Consider the following 15,458-nt stretch of genomic DNA (forward strand, 5'->3'; position numbering starts at 1 on the left):
CTTCCTTCCTTCCTTCCTTCCTTCCTTCCTTCCTTCCTTCCTTCCTTCCTTCCTTCCTTCCTTCCTCCCTCCCTCTCTCTCTCCCCCTTTTCTCCCCCTTACTTCTGCCTTAGAATCAGTACTATATATTGTTCCAAGGCAGTGGGGGTTAAGGGACTTGCCCAGGGTCACACTGCTAGGAAGTGTCTGAGGCTAGTTTTGAACCCAGGACCTCCCGTGTCAATCCACTGAGCCACCCAGCTGCCCCGCAAAAGATGATTTCTTAAAAGGGAAAGTGCAAATCTGTCAAGTTATTTGCAGGTCACAGAATGGGATAAGAAAAGTGAGGCTGGAAAACAGACTTGGTGGCATCAGGAATATTTTGTCCGGCCAGTTAGGTGTGCAGAGTGTGGTTCCAGCGTAAAGTCGTGTGCAGAGTGGAATATTCCAAATAGAATGCCAGAATCAAGGATATTAAGCCAAGTCAACTACTTCTTCTAGCCAGCGAACTCTCTGAGGCTAGTTCAAGGGCGAAGCAGTTACAGGATAATATCAATTACTTGTAAATGGGATCCATAAGAAAAGGAGGCAGGATCAGTTGTCATCTTCGGAGAAGCGCAGGCCATGAGCTTGGACAGAATTCTTGAGCATGATCACGGAGGGGGCTGGGCTTCACCTGGAACAGGCTGTGCCCTGCTAACCTCACAGCCTTCCAGGACAGGATTAGTAACCCAGCCCAGTGGGAAGGCCAAAGCAAAGCACTCTGAGAAGTCGCTCCCAGCCTCCCTGTGGCCACCCTGGAGTGATGGTGCCTAGAAAACAGCACATTTTGGTGGCTTTCAAAGTGATCCAAAGGCTGGAAGCGATATCAGCTGCGGGCTTCTGGGCTTGTTAGGGTCCGAATGAGCAGGGGGGGGAGGGGCAGGCAGAAGCTCTGTTTGTCATGACGGGCAACTAAACTCGTGAGAGAGTTCTGTCAGGCGATTAGGTCCATCCAGCAAGATGGCCAGATAGTGGGGAAACGCCTGCCTGCCAGATGCCGGAGGATTTTGCTTATGGAGGGTTGGTACAAGAGGTGCATCAGCTCTGCCCGGCCCTTTGGCCCAGTGTGGTCATCTGGGGCTCCTTCCTGCCCGGGTCAGACCCTCACCTCTCTCTGATGCTCATGGAGTCTGGTGGCCTGCTGCTGGACCGGGACACAAAGGCAGGGCTGGAGAACGGAGGCAGGAGCCCAGAAGATGGCCAGGGGCTCCTAGGAACAGGCCCCCTCCTTGGCCTCAAAGAGGACACACTGGAGTGGGATTTGCCTGAAGAAGATCTGGGGGGCTTAGTGTGGCCAGTGTGGATCTGGCATCTGCTCCTCATAGCACTCCTGCAAGGGCTGCTGAGTTAACCGAGGCAGACGGGGGTCGGAGAGGGGCCAGGCTCTGGGGCTGGAGGGGGATGGGCCGGAGCCGTGGGGGCACTTCCAGGAAAAGTGTTGGGCCCGAGGGACGGTCAGCCTGAAGAAGCCAAGCCTGGCCCGGCCGCTGGGGCAAGACGGGGGCTTGTTCTGCTAGGAAACGCCCCCCCCTTCGGAAGAGGCCAGCCCTGATGCCCAGGCGGGGGGAGGGGCCCTCGGGCACCGCCGTCGGGAGTGACGCGGGGCCGCCCCTCGCCGCAGGTGGGTGTTCCTGGTGAAGAAAGGCTACCAGGTGGTGGACACAACGGTGCAGAGCTCCGTCATCACCAAGGTCAAGGGCGCCGCCTTCACCAACACCTCGGAGCTCCGGGAGAAGATCTGGGACGTGGCGGATTACGTCATCCCCCCGCAGGTAGCCCCGCCCACCGAGCGGGTCGGGGGGGGGGGGGCCCCCGGCCGGGGGGGGGTCACGCCGCCGCCTTGGCTTTTCAGGGAGAAAACGTCTTCTTCGTCGTCACCAACCTATTGGTGACTCCCAGGCAGCGGCAGAGCACGTGTGCTGAGGTGAGGAGCTGGGGGAGGGGAGCGGCTCACGGAGCTCGGGCGCCCCCTGCTGCCTCCGGGACAGAGCACGGCTGCTTGTGCCCGGGGGTGGCCGGGGAAGCCGGCAGACCTCGAGGGCCCCGGCACGTGGATTGGGGGCCCGGGCGGGAGGGCGTTATCCACCCCCTCCCCGCTTTACAATCGAGGAAACGGGCAGACGCCGGAGAACACGCTGCCCGGAGTCCCTGACCAGGACTAACCGGCCGCTTGGCTGCCGCCCTGCTGGCGGGGCGCTTCCAGTTCCTGGGATGTGACTGCCCTCTAACGGACACTTCCGGGCACCGCAGGGGACTGGGCACGGCTGCCTAGCAGGGAAAGGAAGTAGTAGTTCTAACCACCTCCCTGCTGTGTGCCAGGCTCTTTGCACGGAAGTGTTCTGCTTCAGCCTCACAGCTCTGGTTGCCCCCATTTTACAGTGGAGGAAACTGAGGCAGGCAGGTTTGAGGGACTTGCCCAAGGCCACACAGCCGGTCAGTGTCCAAGGTCACATTTGAACTTGGGTCTTCTGGACTCTGAGCCCAGTCCCACAGGTCTCTCCAGTGACTCTTGCCCTGCCTGCAGAGCCCCCACATCCCCCAGGCTGCGTGCTCCCAGGACGGTGACTGCCCCCGAGGAGAAGCTGTTCTCAGCGGGCACGGTGAGCCGTGAGAGAAGTGGCGGGGGGCAGCGGGGGAGGGAGTGGGGGCACCGAGATCCCCCCCCAGGATCCTTGAGGTGCCCCCGGGCACTTCTGCTGCCTCCCTTCCAGGAGTGAGGACCGGCCGCTGCATGAGAGCGGACGGCGAGGGCAGGGGCACCTGTGAGATCTTCGCCTGGTGCCCACTGGAGAAGCAGCACCACCCCGAGTGAGTGCAGCTGGGGAACGGGGTGGGGGGGTCACTCCTGCCCCAAAGGCCCCGACTCGGAGAGCTGCCAAGGCCCCAGGCAAAGCCCAGACAGGGCAGACGCCAGGCACTCCGGCACCCCACGCCTCCACCCAGCCTGTTCTGTGTTCTGCCCACACGGGCAGCGCACGGGGGCCAGCTTGGAGCCCCTCGGGCCGGGGCTGACCACACTGGCCGGGGCTTTCAGAAAGCCGCTTCTGGAGAAGGCCAAAGACTTCACCGTCTACATCAAGAACTCCATCCGCTTCCCCCGCTTCAACTTCTCCAAGTAAGTGGGCAGGGGTGGCCGTGCCCCAGGGCCACGGCGGGTGCGTGTCGGGGCGCGCTAGTGCCTTTGCCTGCCCTCAGCCCAGCAGGCATCGCGGAGACCACAAGGCCGTGGCTCGTCAGGCCTGGCGAGGGGAGGGGTGCCATCGTGGCCATGCAGGGGCTGCTGGGGCTGGAACTTGGGGGAGGGGCGATTCTTTCAGATGCGACAAGCCAGCTGACCTACCCCTCAGAGAGGGAGGCACCCTGGCACACTGACTCCCCCTGCGCCCCTCCATTCCTCCAGGGGGACAGCTTCCTGGGGGCAGGGGCAGGGGACACTGGGATGCTCGTGTCCCACCAGCGAGTCGATCGAGCACCATTTATCGTCAACGGTGCCAGGCCCTGTGGGCTCTCTGCCCCTCTGGGAGGCCCCGAAGGAAAGGCTAGATGGCGGGAGGCGCTGCCATGCCAGGCTTGGGGAAGGCTTCCTAGAGGAGGCCGGGTTTCTCCTCCTGGTCTGCCCTGTCCCCCTCAGCACCCCGGGGCCCCCACTGGCTGCCACCGTCCCTCTGTCCCTCCGTTCGGGCCTTTCCCAAGTCGCTGCCGCCCTTCTGTCGTCCACAGATCCAACGTGCTGGACACCAAAGACAAGTCCTTCCTCAAGTCCTGCCGCTTCGGGCCTGACAACCACTATTGCCCCGTCTTCCGGCTGGGCAGCCTGGTCCACGCCTCGGGCAACGACTTCCAGGAAATGGCCCTGGAGGTGCTGCCCTTCCAGCGGCCTGTGCGGGGCTGGGCTGGGCTGGGTGCAGCCTGGGAGGTGCTGGGGGTGCTCACTCTGCCTTGTAATAGCCGCCGCCTGCCATGTCTCCTTGACTTGTGAACTAGACACCCACTGCCTGAGCCACCTCCGTCCGGGGGCACATGACAGCCACACCTGGGCAGGGCGGGCACGAGGGGGAGGAGACACAAGGGGGCATTGCCATCTGTTCCAGTCGCACCCCTGACTGGTGATATCCATTAATGGGGGGGCTGAGGCTGCCGCCAGGCAGGCCCAGAGTGGGGATGGGCACTTTGTGGAGGGGGGGCCCACCTCGGCCTTTCCCCACCCTCGTCCGTCTGTCTGTCTGTCTCTAGGGCGGGGTGATAGGGATCCAGATCGAGTGGGACTGTGACCTGGACCAGGCGCCCTCGGCCTGCAAGCCCCAGTACTCCTTCAGCCGCCTGGACAGGACAAGTATGGTGGCCTCAGGGTATAACTTCAGGTGAGCGGCCTGCAGGGGGGGGGGGGGGGGCGGAAGGGAGGGGTGCCCCGGGCCTCAGTGGTGCAACCTCCAGAATGGGCAGAAGGCTCCGACGAATGACCCTTCTTGGGAAGATGGGAGCCTCAGTGCCATTCTCAGATGTGCTTAAAGCCGATCTCCAGGCCTTTGCTGCCATGGGGTCCTGAAGCCTTGGCCAGGCCTGGTGCTGGGAGGGGCTCGGTCACCTGAAGGGTGCTTAGAGATCCCAGAACGAGGAGGCTACTGGGGATGAAGGGAGATACCTTGAGGAGCTTCTGGGCAAGGGTTGGTGAGCCGCCAGAGCCTGGCACCAGTGCCTCCTGTCTTGGCCAGATTCGCCAAGTACTACCAAGATGCCGACGGTGTGGAGTTCCGCACCCTCATGAAGGTCTACGGAATCCGGTTCGACGTGATGGTGTCCGGCAAGGTGTGTGTGGCCGGGCTCCACTGGTGTTTTGGGGGGCCTGCACTGCCAGGGAGAGCTGGTGACCCTCCCTTCCCCTCGACTCTCTTTCAGGCCGGGAAGTTCAGCATCATCCCGACAATGATCAACGTGGGCTCAGGCATAGCCTTGATGGGTGCCGTAAGTAGCCTGGACTCTTCCTCTCACACCTACCCACCCATCTGAACCCCCTTTTCAGGCCAGGCTCCCCCAGCCCCAACTCCAGGGGCTGCTCGAGGGCCAGGAGCAGCTTCTTTCGCTGGGGTCCTGCCCAGCCTCTAAGGAGCTGGGCAACTGCCTTGGGCCTCAGGGATGGCCTCTGGACCAGCCAAAAGCAGGAGGAGAGTGGGGACCTCCCCAGAGGGCCCCCAATGACCAGCTGGCTGTCTTTCAGGGGGCTTTCTTCTGCGACTTAGTGCTCATCTACCTGATCAAAAAAAGCCACTTCTACCGAAATAAGAAGTATGAGGAAGTGAGGTGAGCTGGGGCCTGGCGCAGGGTGGAGGCCCTCCAGGTGGGCCTCAATAACGGCCCCTCCCTGCCTCCTCCACCTCTTACAGGCTGACTTCAAGAAAGCTCCTGTCCCAGCAACTGGTAAACGGGAAGCAGTCTGGCCAGGAGCTGCAAGTGGTGGAGACATAGCAGCAGGGCCTCCCTCCTGAGAATCACTGGAGAGCCTCATCCAGGCACAAAGGAGCCTGCGAAGCTGGCTCGCCTGTGGGGCTGGCACCAGGATGGGGCACCTGCGGCTCTGCCGCTCTCCTGGCCCCGAGGTGCCACCAGTCTGGACAAACATCTTAGGAGTGGGTGGAGGTGGGGGAGCCTCCTCGGAAGAAGGGAGACAAAGCAAGAGGCTGGGGGTCCCTAGCCTTGCCTGTCACAGTGATGCGGGTGGGCAGTCTCCCCATTGGGAAAGGAGGCTCCTAGGAGCTGGAGCCTTTGGGCCCTCATAACTTGAATTTATTCTGGTGGGACACTGGCAAGGCCCCCCTTCCATCTGCCTGGATGCCCCGCTGGCCGGACCCCCAGAGGCAGCTGCCCTCGCCTCCAGGAGTAGCAAAGGGCCTCCGGGCACCCAGGTGGGCAGGGAGGGTTTCGGCACGGCCTGTCTGCTCCAAGGTGCCCTGCGGGAAGGCCCCACTTCCTCCCACGTCCCTCCTCTATGCTGACTTTTGTATAAATGCCACTTAATAAACTGCCTTGAAACACAAGAGCCATGGCCTCTCCCTTCTCTTCCACGTACTGGTTCCGAGGGGGAAGCGTGGTGAGAGTTAGGCCATGAGGGGTCCCCCAGCAGGAAGTGTCTTGGGGCCAGATCTGAGCCAGGACCTCCCCTGTGCAGGTCTGAGGCTCTGTCCACTCGGCTACCCAGCTGCCCCGAGCCACTAGTTGTTAACCAAATGGGAATAGAATTGCGAGGAGCACGGACTCATTCCAGCCCTTGTGGCCTGGCCAGATTCCACGTAAAGAGACACAGTGACTGCGAGCCCCCCTCAATGCTCAGGACACAAACTGCCAGTATCCCCTCCACCCCCCCCCCCACCATGGAGACACAGTGGGCTTCTTAGCTCTGGCCCCCATAGACGGTGACAACCATGCTCTGGTACCCAAGCTAGCCCCCTGTGTGGGTCCCTTTTCCCCCGACTCCTGGGCACACTCTGGTCAGCCCCTGATGCCCCTCTTCCCCTTCCTTGTATCACCCACCTCCGAGCTGTACCCTGGCACTGGGCACCCAGCCAAGGGCTTCAGAAGGGACGTCTCCCCAGAAGCCCAGAGAAAGCCAGCCATTCCCAGTGCTGGGCCACCCTAAGGCACAGCCGCTCTCAGCTCTGCGCGCGTGCGTGTGTGCGTGTGTGTGTGTGCACACGCGCGTGCTGGGGAAGGGGGTGGGGGGACGGCCCAAGGCCTCTGCAGCCTCCCACAGCCACTTGCCAGCAAACCTAAGGGGCATCTGCTTTCCTGTCTGTCTTCACTTTCGTCCTAGTTATTCCGGGGGAGGTGGCAGAGTGGAAGCTCCCAGAAGGCACAGCATGTGCCCGAGGGGGACAGGAGGCCTGAGGCATCCTCCCTGCAAACCTGGGCCAGAAACGGTCTGGGGAAACATGGCTTAGCACCTGAGGAAAGACTGAGTGTGGCTGCCCTTCTGGGGCACAGGCCGAGGCCAAGGGAGGCAGGAGGGACGGAGGGGACCCCGCCGCCCGACAGTTCAGGGCACGCAGCTAGCTTTCACATTTGATTTAATCTGGGCCTCCCCCAGAAACCCCCCTTCAGACATAAGTTACTAAGACTATGAGTGAGCGGCCGGTCCGGCTGCCGTGGCCCAGCAGGGTCAGTCCTTCCCCTAGTAGACGTGCACCATGCCGTACAGAAAAGTCCAGAAGAGGACGTAGGTGAAGAGCCCCCCGACGAGGCCCCCCGTGAAGAGCGGCCGCCTCGATTTGAAATACTTGTTCCATCGCCGGCCAGCCTTGAGGGCCAGCAGCAGAGACAGCAGAGTAGATGCCAGGAAGTAGAAGATGAAGCCGTAGAGGCCCGTCAGGCCCAGGATCCCTGCTGTGGCCCCCGACAGGGCGGACACCGATGTCCGGCAGTAGTCCAGGACGGCCGCGTTCCCGCGCACAGCTGCCTCGCTAATGAAAGGGGGCCCCTCACGCTTGGGTGCACTGGGGGCGGCAGCAGCAGTGGCCGTAGCAGCCATGGCTTGGTCCGGTGCTCCTCCTGGTGCTGGCTCTAAGGTCAGAGCAGAGGGGTGCCACGTCCCTGGGGGGCCTCCTGGGGGCAGGGCAGACAGAGACAGACACAGTGTCTTTCTGGGTGGGACTGAAAAGACTGGCTCCTGGAGACCACCTGAGGATACTATGAAGCCTCCCTGGGGGGGGGGGGTCATCCCTATAGAATATTAGGGGGCAAGATCAGGGGTGCCAAAGCTCTTACTTGGCACCTGTCAAGGGGACACAAACAGTTCCTGGGCTGGGAGGAACAACCAGACCTCAGGGACAGTCAGGGAGGGCTTCCTGGAGGAGATGACTCCACACCTCACCCCACTCCCCATTTCCCTTGTCCCAGAGGCGGCAGCTCTGCCTCATCTGCTTAATCTAGCTTGATATAAGCCAGAGCCACAGAGAAATGTAGGGGGAGGGGGGGCCGGCAGAGGATGCACAGGGGGTGCCTTCTCTCTCCCAAGTCTTGCTCCGTCCTAGGCAAACTTCAGCAACGGCCTTGACCCCCCCCCCCCCCATCTCTGGGTCCTTTCCTGCAGTCCTGCCCCTCCCCCTCCATCTGCCCTTGGGGGGGTGTCTCCTGAGCCTGTGCCCGCGGTGCCCCCACTGTCCATCTCGTCCAACTCCCACCCCCTGGCAGTGTTCTCAGCTTCTCCCTTTGGGGGTCCTCTCCTGTGGCTCCCCTTCCTTGTCCCTGGCAGTGGGTCTCCGGGGCCCGTGCCCGCTGTGCCTATCCCCCGGCCCTGCCCTCCCCCTTACCTACAGAGCAGGACCCCACCCAGCCACCCGGGGTCTTCAGAGAGGGGAGATGGGGCAGGAAGGGTCGGCGCGGGATGGGAGCCCACAGAAGGTCTCAGCGTTGGGGAGGGGCGGTCCCGGCCTCCAAGGGAGGCCTTGACCTCTAACCTCTGACCCCTGACCCGCACCCCGCTAACTCCCTGGCCCAAGCGGAACCTGGGAAGAGAAGCGGGGGTTCCCGGGCTCGCGACTCCTCCCTTCCCCACTAGGAGCCCCCCAGACAAGGCGCGGGTCCCGCGGGGGCTTACCTGGTCCGGGAAGCAAAAATGGCAGCGGCAGCAGCAGCAGAGAATCAGGCTGGAGGAGAGGACGCACTGGCCGGAGCCGCCATCTTGGTTCCGAGGCTGCTGGGAGAAGAGGGCGGGGCCAATCGGTGCGTGCGCCCGCGTTGCCCCGCCGACCCCGCCCCCTGCTCTGAGAGAGCACTGCGCACGCTCCGTATGGCCCGGTGGAAGGCGGAGCCTAATGAGGGAGACCCCCGCTGTGATTGGTTGCGACTTTCGTGCATAATTCATGAAGGCGGGGCAGCCCGAGCCCTTTTGTTAGAAGGGTGGGGCCGGGCGGGGCGGGAGCCACCGCCAAGATGTCCTACGTGCCCGGGCAGCCAGTCACCGCTGTGGTGGTGAGTGTGGGGGTCCCGGGGTACCCCCGGAAGCGGGACCCGTTCTTGTGACGGCGTACCCCCGACGGCGGGGAGGGGCGGGATCAGGCTCGCGCCCAAAACTAGGCGCTTCTCCACAGTCGCGCCCTCCCCCCCCCAGGGGCGGGCTCCGCCCCTCTCCAGGAAGGGGGGGGCCCAGGCCGAGGACACCATCAGGGGCTGACACTCTGAACCCCGAGTTCCCCCCCAATTTGGGGCAGCTCGGCGCAAGGCCTGGGCCCTGCCTGGCCTAAGTGCTCTGAACACCCCCTCCGGAGCCTCCGCGGCCTGCCCTGGGCCCATCTTCCTGGGCCAGCGCTCGGCCCCTCCCCCTGCCCCTCCCCGCCCTGGGTGCTGCCTGGAGTTTCTGCAAAGGTCCGGCCGCTTGTTTTTTGGCTTTGGCCGTTAGGCGAGAGCACGGACCATCCTTGTGGCCCAGCCGCGGGCCGGGACGTCCGAAGGAAGCAGGGATCCCACTTCGTGCCCTCTGGGCACTGGTCAAGCCCCCTACTATGTGCCCTGTGGGCAGTGCTCAAGCCCCTACTATGCACCAGGCCCTGGTCAAGGCCCCTGGTTTTACTGAGCAGTAACTGCAGGATGGCATCCAAAGGGCAGTCCAGACCCAGGGAGGTGGCAGAGCTCAGAGGCCTGGCCTGGCAGCCTGCCCGGGTCTCAGAGGGGGCAGGAGGAGGTGGGCCTCTGCAGGGAACCCGGCCCCCCAGGCCCCAGGCCCAGCAGGACTTGGGCCTGCAGAGAGGGTCTCCCTGGGCATTCCTGGGGAGTGGGGTGCAAAGGGCAGAGCCGGCGCCAGCCTCTGAGTCACACGTGTGGAATTGCAGCTCCTCTCTGGCTGGGAGGAAGTCGGGTCTGCCCCGCAGGGGTGGGGGTGAGTCACCATTTCCTGGTCCCAGTGGCTCCCTGTGGCCACCCCGCTGGGGAGGGGGCTGGTTCCTTCCTCCTTCCCTCCCTCGAGTCAGCAGCCTGGGGTCGGCCCCCACTTGGACCCCTGCGAGGGCCTTCCTGCTGGTCTGGGAGCTCGTGCCAGCCCTGGGGCCGGGGCTCAGGGCGCAGACAAGTCTGCAGGCCAGGAGAGTGACGGGTGCCCTCGCGAATGGGGGGCCACACGCAAGCAGCCAGCTGTGGACACAGAGTGCTGGAATGGGGGTAGAGTGACTGCCCTGGGGGGCTTTAGGGGCACGTGTGCCAACCAGGGGAAAAGGGAGCATATCTGGGACGTGGCAGCTGCTGAAATGCCGCGGGAAGCGCCGGGAGGGAGCGTGGGGCTCCCGGGAATGAGCCTCGCCAAGCAGACGGCCCTCAATGCCTATTGCTGGGTCAGAACTTCCTAGAGGGAGCTCGCTGTTCTGGTCAGTCGATGGACCCTCTGGCCACCCCCCCGCAATTTGTCTGTCCAGGCTTTGCCTCTTTAGGGTTGATTTCCTGGGCGCCGAGGCTCACCCAGTTATATGTGAAGTCTGCCAGGGGTACAAGGGTGGGGGGTTGAAGGGCTGCCCAGAGGCCGACCCAACGCCTTCTCGAGAATGCCCAGGGGATGAGGAGATCCCCGGCTCGTCTCCTCCTCAGCAGAGGCCGCCCGATTCTAGCAGAATTGGGGGCACTTTACCTGCTTCCTGGGGGCCTCGGCACAGCCCTGGCACAAGCTTTTGTCCCGTCCTCAAGAGGCCAGTGTGGACAGTGGGTTCCCTCCCAAGGATGGGCAGCAGGGGCTGTTCTCCAAGCCCCAATGAGGCACCATCGCCTTCCTACCCATCGTCTAAGGAGACCCGGCTGGGTCACTCTGGGATCAGGATGCCAGACCTAGAACCGGCCCCCGCCCGAGGCTCAGGCTCAGGCACGCAGCAAAGGGTAGCACGGTGCCTGGCACGTGGTGGGTGCTTACGGAAATCTCCCTACGGGAGCATGGAATGTGTGGGGAGGGGCTGCCCAGAGCAGGTCCCTAGATGTGCCCAGGCAGGGAAGAGCAGAGCCGCCACCCAAGGCTTGGCATGCCCAGGAAATGGACCCCTGGCAGGGAGAGAGAAGCCGTGCAGAAGGCCCCGAGCCTGAAGACTCCAGCCCCAAAGCTTTGGCCGCCTTCCCCTCGGGCCGCTCTCCGCCTGGGGGTCTGGGAGGCCTGGCTGGGGGCCGGCTCGCCCACGTCCCATCACCTCAGCCATGCCAACGTGACGGTGTCTTTGCCTTTTTTCCTGACCAGCAAAGAGTTGAGATCCATAAGTTGCGCCAAGGGGAAAACTTGATTCTCGGGTTCAGCATCGGTGGGGGCATCGACCAGGACCCGGCTCAGAACCCCTTCTCCGAAGACAAGACCGACAAGGTGAGGGGCGATGGCCAGGGCGGGGGTGCGTGGGCACAAGGGAGGGCAGGGACGAAAACTGGCCCCCTGCCTACCTCGGCTCCTCAGACAGAGGGACAGACGGACACCTGCTCGACAAGCCTCCGTGGGCTTTGCCCTTGATCCCTCGTCCCTGATGGAGCCTTAGACACATTTGGGTTCTCTGGGCTCGGAAAGGGGGTCCCCCATCTCTCCCTGGGGCTCCCCGTGAAGCTGTCCCTCCCTCTTCCAGGGCATTTACGTCACCAGGGTGTCAGAAGGGGGCCCTGCGGAGGTGGCAGGCCTTCAGATCGGAGACAAGATCATGCAGGTGAGAGGCTGGGCAGGGTCTTGGGGAGGGAGGACAGAGATGGCAGCGGGGCTGCCAGGTACCTCACAACAGCCCCGGGCAGTGGGACTTGCCCAGGGACACACAGATAGTGTCTGAATCCGGATTTGAACTCAGAGCCTAGGCCCAGAGCTGTGTGCACAGTGGTGCTCCCTCGATGCCATTTATTAAGGGCCTCCACGATGCCACCAGAGGAGATCTCAGCAGGCAGCTCACAGCCTGTGCCCACGAGGGGAGGAAATGTGTCTCTCGCCCTGCCCGGGACCCCTCCTACCTTTCCCAGAGTGGTGCCCGCCGGGTGTGGGCCCTCCTTGGCCTCGCCACGGCCAGGCTCATCTCTAGAGCTCCCGCTCATTGTGACGACCCGTGTCGGCCAGCAGGCACCCCAAACGTGGCTCGTCTGTCAGCCTCAGGCTCCCAGCTGCCCCCCACCCCAAAGGCTTGCCAGCCAGTGCCTGGCACCTCGTCCTGCTGGCCAGGGCCTGTGGGAAGTGGCCTGGGGCTCCAGGATTTCCTGGGAGGAGAGTGGCCCGACCTGACCCGCATGCTTGGCTTCTGGTCGCCCTCTCTGTGGCCTCCTGGGACTCGCCCTCCTCTGCCCTTGGCCCCGGGCTCCCTGGAGAGCTGGCTCAGGCTTGGGGGGGGGCCTCAGGGTTCCCCTTGGGGACAGAGGAAGGGGAGGTGGGGGCATCGGCCTTAACCAGGCTCCTAAAGCCCGGGCACCGAGCGCCAGCTCTGGCGGGGCCCACAGCGGAGCTAGAAAGGGGCTGAGTGCCGGGGGAGGTGGGGGCTGTTCTCTGGGCCGGCCGGAGGCTGGAAAAGGCGTTGTGTGTTCACAGGTAAACGGCTGGGACATGACGATGGTGACCCACGACCAAGCCCGCAAGAGACTCACCAAAAGGAACGAGGAGGTGGTGCGGCTGCTGGTGACCCGGCAGGGCCTGCAGAAGGCCGTGCAGCAGTCCATGCTGGCCTAGGCCTCCCGCCCTCCGCCGGCCCGGCCCCGGGGAAGCCGGCGGCTCTGGGGTCCCACCGCCGGCGCCAGCAGCTCGCTGGTCGTGGTGGGAGGGAGGCCGGGGGGAGCTGGCTCCTCTGCAGCCCCTTCCTGCCCATGTGCGTGTGCCAGGGCAAGGCCTCTGGGGAAGCAGGAGCGGTGGCAGGACTGGGCAGTGCCCGCAGTGCCACCCACGGGCCCCCTCCCGACCCCGGGCCCTTTTGTATTCTCCCGAACGTTTTCTACATAGCCGTCATTTTGAAAATGCCAACCTGGTAGGAAGAAACCCCCCGAGCAGCCCCCGGCCTTATTTTTGTTACTCCGGCTCCCGACCCCCAATAAACGAAGCTGGCATTCGGGCCTTTCTCCTCATTGGGGGGGCCCCCCCGGGGCCGTCCAGCCCTTCTTCCTTCCAGGGGCCACCTGGCATTCCTCACCGCCCGGGGCTTTGCCCACCTGCGCAGGGGCCCGGAGGGGACGGGTCGGTCAGGATGTTAGTCAGACGCGTGGAAAAGTAACGGTTACTTTAATCGAGAGCGAGGCCTCCGACACCGAGCCTTCCCTACAACACGTGGGAAATGTAGAAAAAGGCCCTGCGGCCAGCCACCGCCACCATCATTGCGGGGGGGGGCCCGAGGCTCTCCTGCACCCGCCACCAGGCTCGAGGCTGCACCCCGAGGTTCCCCCAAACCGCTCGGGCCCCCCGACGTGGCAGGCACCACCGCTGCCAGGGTCTGCAGGTGCCTGGGTCCGGGGGTCTTAGAAAGAGTGGCGGAACAGGGGCCGGCGGGCCGGGTGCCCTCCTGGCAGAAGCTGCCAGGTGGGATGCTTGGAGAGACAGCGGGCGCCAGCTCCCTCCTCTGGCACGAAGCTACTAAGGGTGAGCCTCAGAACCCGTGAAGGGCGGCGAGAGCCTTGAAAACAAACACAAGAGAGACGTTTCTGAGGACGGGCGGCCTCGGGCCGGGGGGCAGGACGGGCTCCCGCTCTCTCGAGCCGGGGGCGCCATTTAGTCTCAGCAGACGAGTGGGCTAGGATGGCGGCGGGAGCGAGGACGGCACGATTCCGGCGGGCAGAGGCAGCATCGCCATCCCTCCAGGCTGTGGGCTCGGAGGACGAGGGTCCCACGGTGCGGGCACCAGAGCCAACACGGGCCTGGCACGTGGCTCCTCGGCCTACAGGATTGGTGGGGCTGTCCCAGAGAGCTAGGTGAGCTGCTCGTACCCTGGCTTCTGTCTATACAAGCAGTAGTGCTGGACGATGAACACTACATCGAAGATGATGGAGAACATGCCAAGGCCAAACTTAGTCGGGTCTCCAAAGATCAAGTTCCATTCGTCTGCAGACAGGCGAGAGACGGTCCGTCAGTGCGGGAGCCTCCGGGGGCCCAGGGAGCGGGGACAGAGCCTCCGGGGGCCCAGGGAGCGGGGACAGAGCCTCCGGGGGCCCGGGGAGAGCGGACAGAGCCTCCGGGGGCCCGGGGAGAGCTGACAGAGCCTTGGGGCCACCTGAGGGGGCAGGGAACCCCAGAAGGTCCTCTGTGGCACCTGGAGGGGGGAGGCCAGGCAGGGCTTGTCTACTCATCTGGGGTACAAAGCTCAGGTGAGGGGACAGAGCACTGCCCAGAGGGGGACCATCCATGTTCCCGTGCCAGCAGCCGGGAAGGTAAGAAAGACTGGCGCAGGACAGGGCTTCTGTGCTGGCGAGGGGGTGGCAGAGACCCCTTCCCACTGGGCCCCAATTCGTCCCACCCCAGGCACGACCAGGCTGTTCGGTCTAGGAGGCCAGCCCGGGTTCTGGGCCCCTCCTGCAGTGCCAGGACCTGTGAGCCCGTCCAGGGCCCCAGCTTGTGTTCAGGGGCCGAGGGAGCTCCCGGGGATCGTGGAGGGCACGAGGGGGCCCGATGGTTCAGGAAAGGCCCCTGGTGCGCTCCTTGAGGAAGCAGAGGGGAACTGAGCCTGCTGGGGTGAGCCTGAGGGCCCCAGGAAGAGGGGCTCCCTCCGGGGTGCCCCCCACTTCTGTTCGCAATCGCCGGTGACTATGTTGGGGAGCCCCAGGACTGCCCCGGTTCACACCCCAACCTCCCGCCCTCTGTCTAAGGACATTTGAAGGCCAGGAGGTGGCTGGAGAGCCGGCCGGGAGCTGGGAGGTCCTCAGGCCCATCGTCCGGCCCTTCCTGCCCCTCTGCCCCAGGCTTGCCTCTGAGACGGAGGCTCAGCCTGAGTCGGGCCCGGCTTCCGTGGCGGCCAGGAGGCATCGCCGTGCTCGCGGGGCCAGGCCGGGGCGCCCAAGGCCCGAGTTCTCGTTTGGTCCCGGAACCTTCCTAGCCGCGTGCTGGCAGCACTCACCGTTGTTGTAGGACGTGAAGAACATCTGCAGGAGGCTGAAGAAGCCGCCCACGAAGTCCAGCAGCACGTTGCCGATGCTCCAGCCCTCCGTGCTCTTCCGGCGGAAGTTCAGGAACGCCTGACCGAGGGACACGCGGGGTGGGGGTTGGGCTGAGAAGGCGGCGCCCCCGGTCCGCCCCCCCCGCGACTCCCCCGGCCCCCCCACCAGGCCGCACCTGGGGGAAGTACTTGACCAGCGTGACGGCCAGCTTGATGTACGAGAAGCAGAAGAGAAACTGGAGCCAGGAGAGGGCGGCCAGGAGCGCCGCGCACAGCACCGCCAGGGCGAAGAGCCAGGCCAGCACCAGGAAGCCCACGGCAGCCGCCGACACCTTCTGGCTGCCCCTCTGCAGGGAAGGACGGGGGGCTGGGGGAGCTGCTCCCTGCGCCCCCCCC

The 15,458-nt window shown here is 64.3% G+C and overlaps 5 protein-coding genes across 6 annotated transcripts in view; 2 read left to right on the forward strand and 3 right to left on the reverse strand.

Moving 5' to 3' along the window:
* HASPIN (histone H3 associated protein kinase) overlaps positions 1-584 on the reverse strand; it is a 17,309-nt gene extending 16,725 nt beyond the window's left edge. Inside the window, exon 1 of the mRNA XM_044669480.1 lies at positions 540-584. Within this exon, the coding sequence (XP_044525415.1) occupies positions 540-584 (45 nt within the window). The remainder of the gene's footprint in view (positions 1-539) is intronic.
* A 431-nt stretch (positions 585-1,015) lies between these two features.
* P2RX5 (purinergic receptor P2X 5) lies at positions 1,016-6,053 on the forward strand. Its single transcript, XM_044669481.1, has 12 exons — positions 1,016-1,151; positions 1,633-1,793; positions 1,874-1,945; positions 2,546-2,621; positions 2,733-2,829; positions 3,056-3,136; positions 3,742-3,880; positions 4,255-4,382; positions 4,734-4,827; positions 4,918-4,983; positions 5,237-5,319; positions 5,403-6,053. Exons 1-12 carry the CDS (start codon positions 1,016-1,018, stop codon positions 5,482-5,484), a joined length of 1,215 nt encoding a protein of 404 aa, XP_044525416.1. The 3' UTR covers positions 5,485-6,053.
* Positions 6,054-7,062: 1,009 nt separating this feature from the next.
* On the reverse strand, positions 7,063-8,704 carry EMC6 (ER membrane protein complex subunit 6). Its single transcript, XM_044670863.1, has 2 exons — positions 8,609-8,704; positions 7,063-7,614 (listed from the first exon to the last, which is right to left on the reverse strand). Exon 2 carries the CDS (start codon positions 7,538-7,540, stop codon positions 7,184-7,186), a length of 357 nt encoding a protein of 118 aa, XP_044526798.1. The 5' UTR covers positions 7,541-7,614; positions 8,609-8,704; the 3' UTR covers positions 7,063-7,183.
* Positions 8,705-8,722: 18 nt separating this feature from the next.
* On the forward strand, positions 8,723-13,034 carry TAX1BP3 (Tax1 binding protein 3). 2 transcript variants are annotated; one of them, XM_044667641.1, is made up of 4 exons: positions 8,743-8,982; positions 11,216-11,335; positions 11,586-11,663; positions 12,521-13,034. In XM_044667641.1, exons 1-4 carry the CDS (start codon positions 8,944-8,946, stop codon positions 12,656-12,658), a joined length of 375 nt encoding a protein of 124 aa, XP_044523576.1. In that variant the 5' UTR covers positions 8,743-8,943; the 3' UTR covers positions 12,659-13,034. The 2 variants fall into 2 exon arrangements, with proteins under 2 accessions (XP_044523577.1, XP_044523576.1); XM_044667642.1 differs by lacking the exon at positions 11,586-11,663 and having other exon boundaries at positions 8,723-8,982.
* Positions 13,035-13,180: 146 nt separating this feature from the next.
* CTNS (cystinosin, lysosomal cystine transporter) overlaps positions 13,181-15,458 on the reverse strand; it is a 12,385-nt gene continuing 10,107 nt past the window's right edge. The window contains exons 2-4 of the mRNA XM_044669482.1: positions 15,239-15,445; positions 15,024-15,141; positions 13,181-14,014 (exon numbers count right to left, since the gene is read on the reverse strand). Of these exons, the coding sequence (XP_044525417.1) occupies positions 13,881-14,014; positions 15,024-15,141; positions 15,239-15,445 (459 nt within the window). The 3' untranslated portion in view covers positions 13,181-13,880. The remainder of the gene's footprint in view (positions 14,015-15,023; positions 15,142-15,238; positions 15,446-15,458) is intronic.

Source organism: Gracilinanus agilis, chromosome 3, assembly GCF_016433145.1.
Source record: "Gracilinanus agilis isolate LMUSP501 chromosome 3, AgileGrace, whole genome shotgun sequence".
Classification (NCBI taxonomy): Eukaryota; Metazoa; Chordata; class Mammalia; order Didelphimorphia; family Didelphidae; genus Gracilinanus; species Gracilinanus agilis.